Genomic DNA, 18,448 nt, shown 5'->3' with positions numbered 1-18,448 from the left:
CTCCAACCGCAATGCGGGCAACGCTAGACTACTACTTACCCAAAATTGGGACTTATTACCTATTTTAAATATGTTGACCCCTTACTCTGCAAATGCGATGCAGGCTATGCTAGCCAACTGTTTACCCAAATTTAGGACTTCTTACTTATTTTACTCTATAAACGGGAAACGGACCCAGGTAGCCTACTGTACCGGAGCAACTACGTATCCGCGAACAATCAATTTATGTGTGCTGTCAGTAAGGCCGTGGCGGAACGGCGCTAGACGCCTTATCCGCATATTTAAAGATTCTTGGCAAGCACGACATGTTCCGGTAAGGGGTAATGTTGCACTGCGCGCACTAGCCACAGGGGTTACAGTGGGCCAACCAACCTAACCGCGTGGCTGGCCAGTCAAACCACGGACAATCCACCATCTGTCCCAGTGATAAAAAAGGTTGTGACCTAACCAAAGAAACCAACCTAACCGCACTTAGGATGTAAACTACCCATAAACTACCCTAAATACATTATTGCACTTACCTTATACTTGAAAATCTTCCACGTCAGAGTCGGAGAATTCTGGTAGGGCGATTCTGGCCCTTTTGACTGGGGGCAGGACGTCTAGCATCGACATTTCGGTTTGAACACCGCGGTCACGGGTTTGTTGAGGTTGAGGAGTACTGCGGGACAAAGGACGGATTTTCCTTGGCGTTGACTGCTCTCTTTAATGGGTAAGTGCGTTTAATGAGGTCGAGGAATATTTTGAACGGGCAACCACTGTTATTAAAGTATCGTTTTTGAATGTAATACATAGAAAAATGCGAAGGGTACAGAGATTTCACCATACCACTCCGCGGCAAAACGTTTCTTTTTAAAACCCGCCATGTAGATTCGATAGTGTTGGTGTGTATGTTTTTGTCGGTTGGATCGACGAAGTGTAAAGAGTGATTGATATTTAAGTGTTCTTTAAAGTGCTTACTTAGTGTTGTGTATGATTTCCAACAGTCTGAAATAATGATTGAATCTGGGTGAATATTTCCAATGAGGATGGGAAGCAGGGTTTCGGCCGATCAGTCCTGAACGATTTGGAAAAACGTGTCCTTTGTTTCACGGTCTATTCCACCTAAAACCCAACAACCATCAACACGCCGACCTTTGTTGAATTTACGTTTGCCAAACTTTGACTCGTCAATTTCAACATTTCAACAATGTGGCCAGGTCCACCGATTTTGTGATTGTCCTGAACCAAAATGTCGATACAGACTTCCCGGCAGAAATTATATCAGTCCATCATGGTGTTAGGTGAACCGATCTAAAGAGTCATTTGCGCAAAGGCCTGTGGTAGCTCATGGATCCAGCCATAAATTAATTGGAGGATTGTGCCGAAATCAAGGTGTGAGCGGGAGAAGAAAGAGCCGTTCTGGATCGCGATTCTTTTACGGCACGTGCGTAAGCTGCACCGCCACATGAAACTGTCTTCCTCTTTAACGAGGCTGACGGTTCCCACTCTACACTGGTCGCAAGTCCCACTAAAATCTCCCAAAAGACCGCTTTTGAATAGATATGTACGTAGTACATCAACGTCTTGACAAAATGTATAAAGAACACCAAAAGTAACTGGACTTGCAGCCAAAAAAGCAGCGAGGGACAGGTGTGATGTGACCGGAGACGCCATGTTGGACTGCTTTGAAAATTCGCGGGGTCAAGCCAGGTGAAAGGGCATGTCGTCGAAGGGACTACTTAGCGCGGCAGATGGAGTTTCTGGGTGTTGTGCGGCCCGGGAAAGGGGAAATTGGACAAAATTGGCTCCCAAAACTGTAGGTAAATAATTACGGAATACGCCTACATTGTCACCCGTGTGAATAAAGTGCGATATCGTAACGGGATTTGCCGAAGCAAAGGCAATGGGAGCTGGTTGAGGTTTTTATAGGAGACTGTTTTGAATATTCGCAGCGTGGAGTAGTCGCCATGCTGATTTGTTTTAATGTTGTCGCCATGCAGCCCGGGAAATTGGAAATTGGCTCCCAAAACTGTAGGTAAATAATTACGGAATACGCCTATATCGTCACCCATGTTAACCCTCTTACGCCGAAGCGGTAAAAAAAAATTGTCTCCCGTGTGCCGGAGGTGTTTCAGAGTGAGCGCGGAAGCGGAAAAAATATTTTTTTCAAAAAATCACAGCGCGCTTAGTTTTGAAGATTAAGAGTTCATTTTTGGCTCCTTTTTTTGTCATTGGCTGAAGTTTAGTATGCAACCATCAGAAATGAAAAATATTATCATTATCATATATAAATAATGCAATATATGATAGCGCAAAAACGAAATTTCATATATAATTGTATTTAAATCGCGCTGTGCACAAAACGGTTAAAGGTAACAAGTTACTTTTTTTTCGTTGTAATGTACACTAAATTGCGATCATTTTGGTATATAACACATTGTAAAACGATAAAAGCAACACAGAGAAAATATTATCACAAAATAATGCATGAATTCGTAACGCGCGGACGTAAACAAATATTTTTTTCAAAAATTCACCATAAACCTAAATATTGTCCTAGAGACTTCCAATTTCTTTCAAAATGAAGACAAATGATTGAATATTACTATAATGTAAGAGTATTAGCTTACAATTGCAGTTTTTTTCTACCATATTATATATTGCTACTTTCAAAATGCATGTTTCCCCTCTTTGAAATCTCATGTAAGATTTTGCAACATTTTTTCAGATTCCTAGATAGCTTAGAATAGGATGTTTTAAAATGTGTGTTCAGATTTCGCATTATGTCTTGTAAAAGAATATATATATATAACGTAAAGAGAGAGATCCTTGTCTTTTCAAAGCTGCAAATGTTTAACTTTTATGTCGACCCTTTAAGATTAGAGTCTGCGAGATCAGTTTGCTTCCCTGCTCTGTCAGCGCGTTTGATAGCGAGCTCGTTGTTGTCAAAACATGTCAATCTTATTGTCGCCCAGCCTCCGTCTCGGTCGAGTCGGGTACGTCTTTCTTTTTTTTAACAGACTCGTCTTGGACGTGTATATTTTTGTCAAGTCCCACGTGGATATTGCACATTATGTATGTAAGATTGCGTCAGATTTCAAAGATTCGAGAAGCATTAGTGACAAGAACGTTTTTGTGTCATCTGCCCTGTCGAATTTCCATAAAGGAAGAGATTTTCATTCTATCTTAAGACCTCGAGGCAGTTAGATCTCTCTCTCTCTCTCTCTCTCTCTCTCTCTCTCTCTCTCTCTCTCTCTCTCTCTCTCTCTCTCTCTCTCCATCGAGATTATATTAACGTAACGTAAATTTGGTCACTCGTAACTTGTGAGAATTTAATATTTGATATTTCTGAATTAATTTTCTTGAATTTTGTGATAAATTAATTTTGATTTAATTTTACTTAATTTGATTCAAGAATTAATTAAAATTTACTTTGTTTTCAAGTAACAGTAATTTTCCCTGATATTGTGAATTTCACTTATAAATTTTGAATTTAATAATAAATTTTTGTATTTAAAATTTTTATAAGTGTTTTCTTTATCTTACACCAGTATAAGTATATTTAATTATGATTCTATTTATGTTAGGTAGAAACATAGAGTGGTAATTGATTTGCTTTCCTTCAATTTTCTTGAAGTGACTTAGAACCAGGGAAGTACTTAGACTTCTGAAATCAGGGAAATACTTAGAGTTTTAAAGTTGTTGAAGGAGTGATGCCCTTTGATTAATTTAATTACTTACAAGATTACCTCACACCTGTTTTCATGAACTTAGTCTGATTTTCTGCAATAATGGTAAGTGTTAAGGGATCACTGTTGCCTTTAGAGTATTCAGCCGTTTAAACGTGTTATGAGGGTTCAGGTGTCTGGCTTTTGTGAGGTAATATTTGATGCATGGTAACCAGATACTTGGCACTTCGTAACAATATATTATTTATATGCAATTATTTCGGAAATAAGAAAAGCTACAACCTTCAAATATTTTTCTTTTTATTCTACATGAAATTGCGCACATTTTTATATATAAAACTCTATGAAATGCCTAATAGGAAACTGAGCAAATATTCCGAGAATGGTACGTACACATTTCGGAGATTTGTGGCGGAGAATCCGCGCGCGGAGGGAAGGAAAATTTTTTTTTAAATTCACCATATATCTAAATACTTCGCTAGAGACTTCAAATTTGTTTCAAGATGAAGATAAATGACTGAATATTACTAGACTGTAAGAGTTTTAGCTTACAATTGCGTTTTTCGACCATTTCGGTAGAGTCAAAGTTGACAGAACGTGGTTTTTTTTCTATTTATCGTGATTTATATGCAAATATTTCGAAAATGAGAAAAGCTACAACCTTCAATTATTTTTTGTTGTATTCTACATGAAATTGCACACATTTTCATATATAAAACTTTATGTAACGGCTAATTTAAAATGGTGCAAACATTACCACAATCGCACGTATAATTTTTTCGGAAGAGTTACCGCGCGGACGTAAAGAAAATGTTATTTTTTTCATAAATTCACCATAAATCGAAGTATTGTGCTAGAGACTTCCAATTTGTTACAAAATGAAGGTAAATGCTTGAATATTACTAGAATATAAGCTTTTTAGCTTACAATTGCGTTTTTCGACCATTTCGGTAGAGTCAAAGTTGACCGAAGGTTGAAATTTTGGCAATTATCGTTATTTATATGAAAATATCTCAAAACTAATAAAAGCTACAACCATGGGTTGTTTTTAGTTGTATTGTGCATGAAATTGCGCATATTTCCATATATAAAACTTTATATAACGGCTAATTTTAAAATGGTGCAAACATTACCACAATCGCATGTATGATTTTTTCGAAAGAGTTACCGCGCGGACATAAGGAAAAAGTTTTTTCATAAATTCACCATCAAATCGAAATATTGTGCTAGAGACTTCCAATTAGTTGCAAAATTAAGGTAAATGATTGAATATTACTAAAATATAAGAGTTTTAGCTTACAATTGCGTTTTTCGACCATTTCGGTAGAGTCAAAGTTGACCAAAGGTTGAAATTTTGGCAATTATCGTTATTTATATACAAAATATCTCAATACTGATAAAAGCTACAATCATGAGTATTTTATTGTTGTATTCTACATAAAAATGCGCACATTTTCATATATAATACTTCATGTAACGGCTAATTTACAATGGTACAAAATTTATGTCAAAGTGACGAAATAATTTCCGAGATGTGTCACAGATACTTTTTAGTGCGGCAAGAAAGAAATTCGCGCTTGCGCGCCTGCGTAATGATTGTAAACAAAACAACACCTTGATCCGTGAACTCCCAGCATCCCCCAAGGCGCGTGATTCAAAAGTTTTAGGCTGGTAGGCCTCCTATAGTATTTTTTCCGCGAATTTTAAAAAAACTTTTGTAAGTCGACGTAAAATACGTCCAGTCGGCACACGGGAGACAAAAAATGTCGACGTAAAATACGTCCACTCGGCGTAAGAGGGTTAATAAAGTGCGATATCGTAACGGGAATTGCAGAAGCAAAAGCAATGGGGGCTGGGTGAGGTGTTATAGGTGCCTTTTTTGAATGTTCGTGCCATGTTTCGAATATTCGCTGGGTGTAGGTCGTGATAAGTGAAATGCCACCCGAGGTCGTAGGGATCGTAGGGACTACTTACCATGGCGGATGGATTTGGGTGTCGCGCGGCCCAGGAAACTGGCCCGGGAATCTGTAAACTACCTGAAAACTTTTTCTTTTCACCTGAGGCTCGTGCCCCCCCTGGAAATCACTGGCGCACCCCTAGGGAGGGCACGCCCCCCAGGTCAAGAACCACTGGATTAAAACATTACCACATTCCCAGAAATTGTGTCACTGAAACAAAATACTGTCTAACCAATAAAAAAATATATTAAACACACACCTACAAAGTGATAAGAGAAATAAGAACAATCATATAAAGGGAGAACAAGAGCTCCACACTAAAGCCTACTAACTGGTAAGGGTTAGTAAATATAAAAATGAAGAAGAAAGAAAACACTGAAATGCCTTACATAAATGTTTCAATATATTCCAAACAATATTGCAAATTACAAACTTGCTAACAAAGGAACAAGATGGAGCTGGCCCTTCTTTCCTTGAAGAGGCAATATGCCCCTTAAGACAGGCAGCATTATGCATAAAACAGCTGATGATAAAGCAGTAGGAATAGGCCTGGAAGCACCTCTACTGCATCTGTCCTAGAGGAAGCATGAATGTGGGAATCATGGAAGGCCGGGACAAACACGTTGGCGCTCACAGGACTTCTTAAGCTGATTAGGAGAATACATGAAACAATAGTACGGGCTTATGTAAAAAACTGGCTAGGGAAGGTGGAGAGCAAAGTAAGCATCTGCTCCCCAAGGCAAATGTAGAAAGACTGATGCATTACTAGGTTAAAGCATGGTCTCTTGACTTGCTTCCACCTCAACTACAAGTTAAAAAGGCAAAGAAAGTAAATGAGACAAGATACAGGGCTCTAAAGGTGAAGCTGGTGGAAAACCCCACAGTTGCACTATACAGTAACAGTACTTAGAAATTTGATAGCAAGACAGAAGAATGGAAGCAGGGATGAAAATTATGGTGAAGGCTACAAAACAGGCACAGACAAAGGCACTGATGATACCAGACCCCAAGTAAGACCGAGATGAGAAATATGAATCCCTTCCAAGATATCTGTTTTGGCTGCCAATTTTGACTTAGCTGTCAAAAACTGGTGAGCAGTTAGCTCTCCAAAGAAAACATGCTTACAAGTGTACCAACAGGTGCAAGCACTCTACAAGCATTCATCCTGGCGAAGGAATGCATACAAAACAAGACAGTTAAACTTCATTCAACTTCAGACAGTTAAATTATCAGATTTCACATTTTGGGTGATCCCACAACTCAGATACTACTGTGTGTACTCTTGGCAGGTGGGAAGGGGTCTTTTCTTCTTCAGGGATATGTCTGGAGATTGCTGCTACTGCAAGATTAGGCTATCATCAGATATATGTATTTGTGCTGAAAAAACAAAATTTAATATGAGAAGTAAATAACAAGCATTTATCACAAATAAGCACATCTTATCCAGGAAATGAAAACTTAAAAAATGTAAGCTTACCTCTTCAAACCGTTCAGTTGATGGATAGAAGCTTAGGACATTAAAAACATCATTAGCATTAGGATACCCATTATCTAGCATCAAAGGATCTAAGGAAACTGCCAAACATATTTTTAAAAGATCATCCACCTCTGATGGAGAGTAACTGTTAGCACTTCTGAGATGAACAGCCAGAAATCTCAAAATCTGGAACAAATAAATGTACATCTAAAAATATGAATTTCTTTCAATAATTTCTCATGCACAAATTTATCACCTTTTAGTAATGTCTTTATACCTAGTTGAAGTTGCATCGCATTTTTTCATAAGTCATGAAAGTTTAGAGGTATCCAAATTCCATACGGAATTTATTCAGCAAAACCTTTGACTTTGCTTTTCAGGGATGTAAGCTAATCAGGGGGAGTAGAAGGCAAGCCAACTAAAAAAATATTTGTACCTAAGAAGAATAAACAAAATTAAATTTTCTTATGTTTTGTGAAAATCATAATCACATCACTCTTACCAATGCCAAATACCTACCGTATGTAGAGGAAAAGAACTGACTTCTTGGATATTTAACTGTCCTTTTTATCTGGATCAGGGATAATAACCAAGTTGGCATATGTTATCTGCATCTCAATAGATAAATGGTACCTTAGAATCATCTAAATATGTCCAGTGAACATTACACAGAATAATTAAGAACCATCAGATCTCCTCCATTAAGGCTTAGATGAAAGTTGCACAACTATTTATATTTAACAAGAAAATAACAAGAGTTAGTTGTGGATTGGTTGGTCAGTGTCAGGATGCATACAATAACATTGAAGAGATGATGGGTGTAGGCTCTAGTCCTGCACCTGCTACTAATTTCATTCTTAAGAATAATCCATACATCCGGACATCAAACACTGACACAAATTATGGCAAAAATGAACATCTCTTTACCCTTGGTTTTATTTCCCTCTCTTTACCCTTCATTTTATTTCAATTTGCAAAGTGTAATGGTTTTCCTTATCACAGCCTGTAGCTCTGACTAAGGAAAAAATAAAAATTTTAGATGGCACTGGGAATCCTAGTTAGCATTTTAAGGCATCCTTTGAGGCTTTCAAATTAAATTCTTAGAGCCAGAATGAACAGGGGACTCTCACCTAGTTCTACCTCCATAGAACTGGAGATTCTGAATTATTTTGAATGGCTAGTCAAACTATACCATAAATTTAATCTAGAAGTTGGAATTACAATTAGCATCCAACAAATACCTAAGATTCTACCAGAGTTAAAAATTTTTAACTGAAACTTAAAATTATGAACTTACCTTTCAACTTAAATGTTTCCATGAACTTCGGTAATGAAATCAATACGCAAAAAACAAAATTCTCGGAGCTAACGATCATAAATTGTAAGAAGCACAGATGTGTGCTGGCAAAAAACAGGTTTTGACGTAGGAAAAACCTATTTTTGGTAGTTGCTGTTGAGTCCTCAAAGGATTTACCCTCCATGGAGTGCGCCAGCACCCCACGGTAATCAGACTAAAATCAAAGAAATATCTTTTAGCCTGGTCTTTTAGTCGGGTATTATGCCATAATGATAAACACTATGACAAGTGATAAGAGTATAATGGACTCATAAGACAAGGAGGTCTTTTATCTTGTCAAAACCTGTAGAAGTGGCTATTGCGCACGCACATTGGCCATCTTGTTTCATGTTCGGGCCGGCCAAAAGACCAAGAATCATTACTCTCTTGGTCACCGCAGATGAACCTCTACCCAAATTCCCATGGTTTGTTCAATGGTAGATTATATTAAAAAAATCCACACGTGAAGGTCTTGGCTTAGAAAGGAGGATGCGTAAATAATTTTCCCTCCTACTTTCTGGGATAGTACAGCAGATGGTAATGGAATTGACCTCTTTGTCTGCTGCTGAAGTAGTGGGAACTAATGCCTGTTTGTCCAATTTGGGGCTATTAGGTAAGCTGTTCCTTTGAAGGTTAGGAGCTTGTTTAAAACCTTCGAAATCTGGGACAATGGAGGAAAAAGATAAATCGTCTTCCAGTTGCTCCAGTCCTGTAAGAAGGCATCTCTCGCTATTGCTTGATTGTCCACATTCGGGGATACATATATACTGGGGGTTTGTGATTCTCGGATGTGACAAACAGGTCCACTTCCGGTTGTGGAAGTAGATTGTATATTATTTGAAAGGAGTGGTTGTCCAATGACCACTCTGTTGAGGCTGTCATATTCCTTGACAAAGAGTCTGCTACTACATTGAACGACCCCGTAAGGTGAATTGCAGACAAATGTCACTTCTTTTCCTGTCCCATCCGAAGAATGGCTAACATTACCATATTGAGAGGAGGTGAGCGTGATCCCAATTTTTTGATGCAAGACATTGCAGTCATATTGTCTAGGACCAGCAAAATGTGTCTGTTCCAGAGGTTTGAGTTTCTTTAGAGACAAAAAGACAGCCATCAGCTCTACGAAATTGATATGACAATTCCTTAAAGTAGCTGAACACCTCCCTGCTACCTGACAATCCTCCCAATGTCCTCCCCAACCTGTCAACAAGGCATCTGTGTACGTATTTTTACTTTTACAGTTGGAGGAGTCAGGGTGACCTGTTTTGCCAGAGATTCCTTGTGTCCATGGCTGAAGTATCTCCCCAAGTTCTTGATGCATTTTGTGAGATTTGTCTCGCATTCTTTTACTTGCATGTGACATCCAAAATTTTTTGCGTTTTTCAGTTGCAACCTGAGTATTGGATCTGTTATAGATCCAAACTGTAGCAGACCCATCATCCGCTCTAATTGCCGTCTGGAAGCAATGGGCTGTGTCAGGAACATTTTGGGATTTTTCCTTATTCTGTTCTGAGTTTTGAGGGAAAGATACAAAAGGCCTTGAACCGTGTCCCAACACATTCCCAGCCATTGAAAATGTCAGCTGGGTATGATGCGGGATTTTTTCCAATTTATAATAAAGCCTTTTGACTGGAGTCTGTTGACTACCATTCCTAGGTTTTTCAGGCACTCTTTTCTTGTGGCTATCACATGTATTCCTTCTTTCCTGAGTTCCTGAACAACTACTGTCACCAACTTTGTAAAGATTCTTGGGGCAATATTTAGCCTGAAAGGCATGACCTTGAATCTGTATGTACTTTTTCCTATCCAGAACCCCAGGAAGGGGCGGAAAGGAACGGCAATAGGGATGTGCCAATATGCGTCTTTCAGATCTATAGAAACTGTCCAGGTCCCTTCTGGAATAACAGAACGTACTTGGGCAATGGTAGTCATTCAAAACTTTTGGCAAACAATGTGTTTACTCAATGTTGACAGGTCGAGGATCACCCTTTGTTCTGAAGAATCCTTTTTGGGAACACTGAAGAGACGTGCCTGGTGACGAATGTAAGAATGTTTCTCTATGGCTCCTTTTAAGAGGGTCTTCTGCACGTAATCTTTCATAAGGGGGTCTGGTTTCTGAAAGAACCCTTTCAAAGGTGGAGGGGGGTGAGACCATTTCCACCCCTGTCCATTGAGAATAATGCTGTGTCTCCAAAGAGAAGACTTCCATTCCTTGTGAAACTTCTGAAGTCGACCCCCGACCAAACAATTCCTATTGGGATCCCCCTTTCCTCTGCCTTTTCCCGTAATGGGCATTCCAGGTACGTATTGCTTTTCCTTTTCCTCTATAAGCTGGTTTTTGGACCTTGTGAAAAGGATACACTTTTTGATGTGCAGGTTTTTGTCCCTTTTGAGGGTGCTGTCCCTTCTGACTAACTACCTGCGTATGAGGAGAGCTATTGGAAGTAAATGGAGGCCTATATGATTTTTTATCAAAGCGTGCCTTTTTGGATTTGGTAATGGGAAATTTCTGGTTTTTCGTTTCCTGAAATCTTTTCCCAGTAAAGCATACACTATGCAATTTTGTTGACATGCTTGTTCTTTTATTTGAGTCACAATAGACTCCACAAGCAGGTCTCGACAGAAGGCATTAGACTGTAATAGGGTAGTCACATTGTGAAGCGACTTGTTGGAGTTTTCCAGTACCTCCATTCGCACTTTTATGCGCCCATCCAAAAATTCAGAGCTTCCTATAATGTTCTCATAAGGCTTTTAGCCACAACAGCAAAAATCATCCTAGATTCTTCTGGAAGCCTTTTTGTGGCTACTTCTACTATCAACGAGGAAGTGGTTAAGACACTAAGGAGGTGGGTTCTACCACGAACTCTGATGCTGATGTACCTTCTGAAATCCTTCTCATTGTGGAGTACCAAATTGCTGAGTTGCAACATCTAGGGGGAGCTTTTTCCTATCAAAGGGAAATTGAAGTGTTGCCCATTCTTCGGTGGAGTTTTCTGAAACTGGAATAACGGATGCAAATGGTTTTAGTTCTGCCAATGGTTCCCGTTTTTTGGTTACTACATAATTTTGAAAATGTTTTTTCACATGGTTTATGATTTTAAATGTGAAGGGGCAGAAGGCTGGTGGTACATAGTAAGCCACCTCAGTCTTGTTCATAATAGCCCTATAAATTCCTGTCCCATTTACCTCGTGAAGAGTTTCACCTACATCTCTTATTGCCAAATTGCCAGCTAAGAGAACAGTTTTCTTTTGAGGCATCTCCACATCTGGCACAGGTGGTATTAGATGCCATTCAGTGTTAGGAAAGGCTGCCCTGTCCCTAAATTCAACATGTACTACTTCTATCTTGGACTTTCTTCCATTAATAAGATACTTACCATTCTGGGAGAAAATACACATTGAGGCATCTTGCAAAGGCTTATCAACATCATAGTAGGATTTTAGTCCCTGCTAGATTTCGTAAGACTCTTAACCGGGACTGGCCATTTTGTTGGTTCCAGTTGGGTTTGCACTATTAACTCTTGTTTGGACAGATTTGGTTTCAACTCTTCCCATTCTATTGCAAGATGCAGGACGTTTACATTTTGGTGCATCATTCAGTATGCCCATTATCTGTTGCCTTTCAGCAGCAAGGCATCTTTGATGTTATTCATTATTTCCTTACAGAAGTGATCTAATACCGCAAACTGTGTATCCCTTTTGGGGGAACTTGCAAAACCTGATTGTATATTTACAGCTGAGCTGCAGCTCTGTTCCCCAAGGGGCAGAAGTCCTGAGTGAATTGCTATAATCCTCTGAATTTGCTGTTATTTCCATTGGGTTCAGGTGGATCCTTATATCCCTTTTGGGGGAAGGATCCTGATTGGCTTCTGAAAGCTGCATGGGAGATTGACTTTCTTCTACAATGTTTTTCCCATGGCTGATTGACATCTGTGTCCCTGGTCCTTCTGGGTTCAGCAAGGTTCTTTCAGTATCAATGTCTACCTCAAAGTCTTTGAACACTTCACCTCTAGGTGAGGATTCCTCTAATTCTTCCTCAGGATGTACCTGGGGGGTAGTGGTGACTGATGTTATTGGGTTTTGGCCCGAATATGGAACATCAGAGAAGGGTTTAATTATATGCTGCCGCAGTTTTGCCAGATAGATATAATCTTCCCCTTCCTCTCACCTTTGCTAAACCCTAGGACCCATCGAGAGTCTAAAGCGAGCAGTTTCATCTTTAATCTATTCCTACCGAATAAGGTTAGGTTTTGACTTATTACCAACAAGAATTTAATATGTAGCCTAATCGCTTAGTTAGGCTACATAACCAAGTTACTATTTATTGTCATGTAATTTTTGAAATTCTTAATAAAGGAGTTTATAAATCCATACCCCCCTACATATACACATATATGTATACTATGGCTAACTATTTACTAACCTAAGCAAGATTTCTATAAGACTTGGGTTAGTATCCTTGGAATAATCTATTCTTGCCATATAAGGTTAAGTTCTGATTTATTACCAACAAGCATTTAATATGTAGCCTAATTGCTTAGCTAGGCTATATAACCAAGTTACCATTTACTGAATCAAGTAATTTTTACATTTTTTAATAAAGTGGTTTATAAACCCATACATATACGTACACATATATATACGTACAGGCAGTCCTCGGGTTACGAGAAGAAGCTCTTGACAGAAACGTAAACCAGATCCTCTTCATTAATTTGGCCCGTTTTAGAGTAACTTGCCCTTAAACTGCTGTTTAACCTGTCTGTATTCGTGCATGAATATGTGTAGGATGTGCCTAATCCACTTAGTGACATAAATAGTGCTGTGCAAGTGCGTTCTAACTTAGTGTATTAGGGCCTAGTTGACTTGATGCACATTCTCAAACGGCCACCACGCAGATTTTCCTTAGTGACGTCACGGATACATCATTGTTACGTCATAATTTCTACCAACTAACAGAGCCTTGCTATGATTTGAAAGTGAAGTTTCAGAGTTTTCTTGTGAAATGGCATCTTGCTATTGCGATCGTCAAAACGATGACAACCAACTGGACTGCTCTTCATGTAACAAGAAAGTACATCAGAAATGTGAGGGAATATCTATATAAGACTACAGAAAGGTAGAGAAGTCAATTTCTATTGGATGTAAGGGTCTTAAATTCTACTGTAGAAGATGTGAGCCCAATTTTTCGGAGACAGTTTCCCTGAATGAGCTTGGCCGAAAAATGGAAACGTTAGAATTAATGGCAAAAGATATGTTTGCTTCATTAGAAAAACAAATAATTGAACTGAAGACGGAAAATCAATTTCTTGGGCTTGGGGTTACTGGTGAGCTACCTGTAAAGGATTTGAAACCATGTCATTCTGATGTGGTGAAAGAGAGAAATTTGATTTTGATTGCTGATGAAGATGAGAATGAAGCTACCACAATGGAAGAGAAGAAAGGTGTATTAACAAAAGTCCTTGGGAATATTCAAATTAGTAATGTAAAGCCTACGAAAAAAGGTTCACTGGTCGTTGACTTTCCAGACAAGAAAACAAGAGAAAATGCTAAACGAACTCTGGACCAGACAGCTGATGACCATAAATTATGTTCAACTGTACTTCAGAAGATGTAACCTAAAATCACCGTTGCCAATGTTAGTAATCAAGAACAGATGGATGACGTCCTGCCTGCGATTTTGAAGAAGAATAATATATTTCAAGGTATTAATGTAAGTCCAGATGAAATGAAACTAGTATCAACTAGAGAAGCTAAAGATGGTAAATCGTATAATTATACTTTTAAATGTACACCTATCATTAGACGCAGGATATACGAAAATGGAGATATACTTTTCACCAACTTTGGTCGACATAAGGTATGGGATAGCTATCATGTTATAATATGTAACTACTGTCAAGGATATGGTAATTTTGAGTCCAAATGTAGAGTCAAGGCTTCTAATGGATCTTGGATATGTGGACGTTGTAACAGAACTGATCATGAGACAAGGCATTGTCAGTCTGAAAGTTTGAAATGTCATCATTGTGTGCGAATGAACCTCTCCGATAATGAACATGCTGTTTTTGACTGGAATTGTCCATCGAATGTTGCTGAGAGGATGCGAACTGCCCAACAGACTGATCATGGATTCCAGTAATAGAAGAATAAAATGTGCCTTACTGAATGCGCAGTCAGTACGCAACAAGACAACAGAATTAAGAGAATTAATCTGTGAACAAGGAATAGATGTGTTTGCTATAACAGAAACATGGCTAAGTGCTACTGATAATTTGAAAATTAATGAACTATTGCCGGATACTCATAAACTGTTTCCCACACAACATAATTTTGGTCAGGGAGGTGGGGTTGGCATTGTTTTATCCAAAACATTTACAAATGTTAGTATTAGGGTTGTTGGAGCATTTGTGAGTTTTGAGTATTTAGCCTTGGAGTTTAAGGCCTATAATGTACAGTTTTTATTTTTAGTAGTATATCGTACTCCTCAGCTAAGCAAGGCTACGTTCTTAGAAGACTTTTCTGTATTCTTGGATTGTTTTGAAAATGAAAAATGTAATGTATATATATGTGGAGATTTTAATATGTGGTTAGAGGATTATAGAGATACAAATGTAAAGAAGTTTATTGATATAATGAACAATATGAATTTTGTTAATAAGGTGAATGTATTTACCTCTAGGTCAGATCATATTATAGATGCTGTGTTTTGTTTTACAGGTGATAATTACTTTATGAATTTGATAGTGGAGCCAGATTTTTCTATCTCTTTTTACCACAAGCTTATTATGTTTGATATTTCAGTCTTATTACCAAGTAAACTCAGGACTAAAATAACATTTAGGAACAAACGGTTATTAGACTCTACTGTGTTAATAGATGTGGGTGTTACTGTTATTAAAGAAAAATATAATGAACCCTGTGGATGTACTGACTTAAATAGTAGCAGAAATGTTTCTGTAGGTGAATGTGTGGTCTGTCTTTTTGCTTTGTATTTTTCTGTATTTTCTAAAGAATACGATAAAATGTGCCCTGTGGTAGAGAAAGATACTGTCATAAGAGACAGCTCCCCATGGTTCAATGCTGCAATTAGGGAAGCTAGGAAAAAACGGAGGTTGGCAGAGTCACGTTGGCATAAGCATAAAACAGAGAGAAATCGAATGTTATATGTGGAAGCTAGGAATGAGCCGGAGCGGTAAATAAAAAATTGTCTCCCATATGCCAGAGGGATTTCAGAGTGAGCGATCGGAATCGGATCTTTTTTTCAAAAAATCACAGCGCGCTTAGTTTTCAAGATTAAGAGTTCATTTTTGGCTCCTTTTTTTTCATTGCCTGAAGTTTAGTATGCAACCATCAGAAATGAAAAAAATTATCATTGTCATATATAAATAATGCGATATATGATAGCGCAAAAACGAAATTTCATATATAATTGTATTCAAATCGCACTGTGCGCAAAACGGTTAAAGGTAACAAGTTACTTTTTTTTTCGTTGTAATTTACACTAAATTGCAATCATTTTGGTATATAACACATTGTAAAACGATTAAAGCAACACAGAGAAAATATTATCACAAAATAATGCATGAATTCGTAACACGTGGACGTAAACAAATATTTTTTTCAAAAATTCACCATAAATCTAAATATTGTCCTAGAGACTTCCAATTTCTTTCAAAATAAAGACAAATGATTGAATATTACTATACTGTAAGAGTATTAGCTTACAATTGCAGTTTTCGACCATATCTGAAGAGTTAAATTTGACCGAATGTCGAATTTTTTTATATATATATTATTTATATGCAATTATTTCGGAAATAAGAAAAGCTACAACCTTCAAATATTTTTCGTTTTATTCTACATGAAATTGCGCACATTTTCATATATAAAACTCTATGAAATGCCTAATATGAAACGGAGCAAATATTCCGAGAATGGGACGTACATATTTCGGAGATTTGTGGCGGAGGGAAGGAAAGATTTTTTTTTTAAATTCACCATAAATCTAAATATTTTGCTAGAGACTTCGAATTTGTTTCAAGATGAAGATAAATGACTGAATATTACTAGACTGTAAGAGTTTTAGCTTACAATTGCGTTTTTCGACCATTTCGGTAGAGTCAAAGTTGACCGAACGTGGTTTTTTTTTCTATTTATCGTGATTTATATGCAAATATTTCGAAAATGAGAAAAGCTACAACTTCATTATTTTTGTTGTATTCTACATGAAATTGCGCACATTTTCATATATAAAACTTTATGTAAAGGCTAATTTAAAATGGTGCAAACATTACCACAATCGCACGTATGATTTTTTCGGAAGAGTTACCGCGCGGACGTAAAGAAAATGTTATTTTTTTCATAAATTCACCATAAATCGAAATATTGTGCTAGAGACTTCCAATTTGTTGCAAAATGAAGGTAAATGCTTGAATATTACTAGAATATAAGCTTTTTAGCTTACAATTGCGTTTTTCGACATTTTCGGTAGGGTCAAAGTTGACCGAAGGTTGAAATTTTGGCAATTATCGTTATTTATATGAAAATATCTCAAAACTGATAAAAGCTACAACCATGGGTTGTTTTTAGTTGTATTGTGCATGAAATTGCGCATATTTCCATATATAAAACTTTATATAACGGCTAATTTTAAAATGGTGCAAACATTACCACAATTGCATGTATGATTTTTTTCGGAAGAGTTACCGCGCAGACGTAAGGAAAAAGTGTTTTCATAAATTCACCATAAATCGAAATATTGTGCTAGACTTCCAATTAGTTGGAAAATTAAGGTAAATGATTGAATATTACTAGAATATAAGCGTTTTAGCTTACAATTGCGTTTTTCGACCATTTCGGTAGAGTCAAAGTTGACCAAAGGTTGAAATTTTGGCAATTATCGTTATTTATATGAAAATATCTCAAACTGATAAAATCTAAAACAAAACAAACCATGAGTATTTTATTGTTGTATTCTACATAAAAATGCGCACATTTTCATATATAATACTTTATGTAACGGCTAATTTACAATGGTACAAAAATTATGCCAAAGTGACGAAATAATTTCCGAGATGTGTCACAGATACTTTTAGTGTCGGCATGAAAGAAATTCGCGCTTGCGCGCCCTGCGTAACCGATTGTAAACCAAAACAACACCTTGATCCGTTGGAACTCCCAGCATCACCCCAAAGGCGCGTGATTCAAAAGTTTTAGGCTGGTAGGCTATAAGTATTTTTCTGCGAATTTAAAAAAAAACTTTTGTAAGTCGACGTAAACTACGTCCAGTCGGTACACGGGAGACAAAAAATGTCGACGTAAAATACGTCCAGTCGGCGTAAGAGGGTTAAGAGATGTAAAGAAGACATATTATAATGAAAAAGTAACTGAGGTTGGGTCCAATATCAAAAGGCTGTATTCTGTGCTCGATGAACATTTAGGGAAAATTAAGAGGCATGTTTTACCAGACGGGAGATCTGAGCTTGAATTGGCAAATGAATTTGCAGAATTCTTTGAGTCAAAGGTTGCCTGTTTACTTTGTAACTTCACAACTGATGTTTCTTGCCCTATCCTTACTTTCCTGATTTTCCTTTCTCAAAGTTTTTGCAGTTTAGGCCAATTTCACTCGATGCTTACAAAACTATGTTCATTAGTTCTGCCGCTCTTATTGCAGTAACGATCCTTTTCCAATAAATGAGGTCATCGACGCCCCGAACATAGATAGGTTATTGCAATTGCAGCTTCGAATAGTCAACTTGAGTATTACTAAGAGCCTAGTCCCGTCCTCTGAAAAAGTTGCTATCATTAAACCATCTCTTAAGGGATCCCTTGATCATCAAGAAATGAAATCTTACAGACCAATTTCTAACTTGTCTTTTTTGTCAAAAATGATCGAGACTTCCGTTTTAGATCAACTCAGTCAGCACTTGAAAGTAATTGGAGCTATTCCTGAAGATCAGTTGGCTTATCTGAAATTCCATTCTACTGAAACAGCTCTTTGTGCCGT

The 18,448-nt window shown here is 37.6% G+C and overlaps 1 protein-coding gene across 2 annotated transcripts in view; it reads right to left on the bottom strand.

Moving 5' to 3' along the window:
* Window positions 1–18,448, bottom strand: part of LOC135210859 (uncharacterized) — a 124,295-nt gene that overhangs the window by 67,362 nt on the left and 38,485 nt on the right. For both annotated transcript variants that reach the window (XM_064243758.1, XM_064243759.1), the window contains exon 3: window positions 7,107–7,292. In XM_064243758.1, the coding sequence (XP_064099828.1) occupies window positions 7,107–7,292 (186 nt within the window). The remainder of the gene's footprint in view (window positions 1–7,106; window positions 7,293–18,448) is intronic.

Source organism: Macrobrachium nipponense, chromosome 4 (assembly GCF_015104395.2).
Source record: "Macrobrachium nipponense isolate FS-2020 chromosome 4, ASM1510439v2, whole genome shotgun sequence".
Classification (NCBI taxonomy): Eukaryota; Metazoa; Arthropoda; class Malacostraca; order Decapoda; family Palaemonidae; genus Macrobrachium; species Macrobrachium nipponense.
This window is presented reverse-complemented; position numbering and strand designations above follow the sequence as displayed.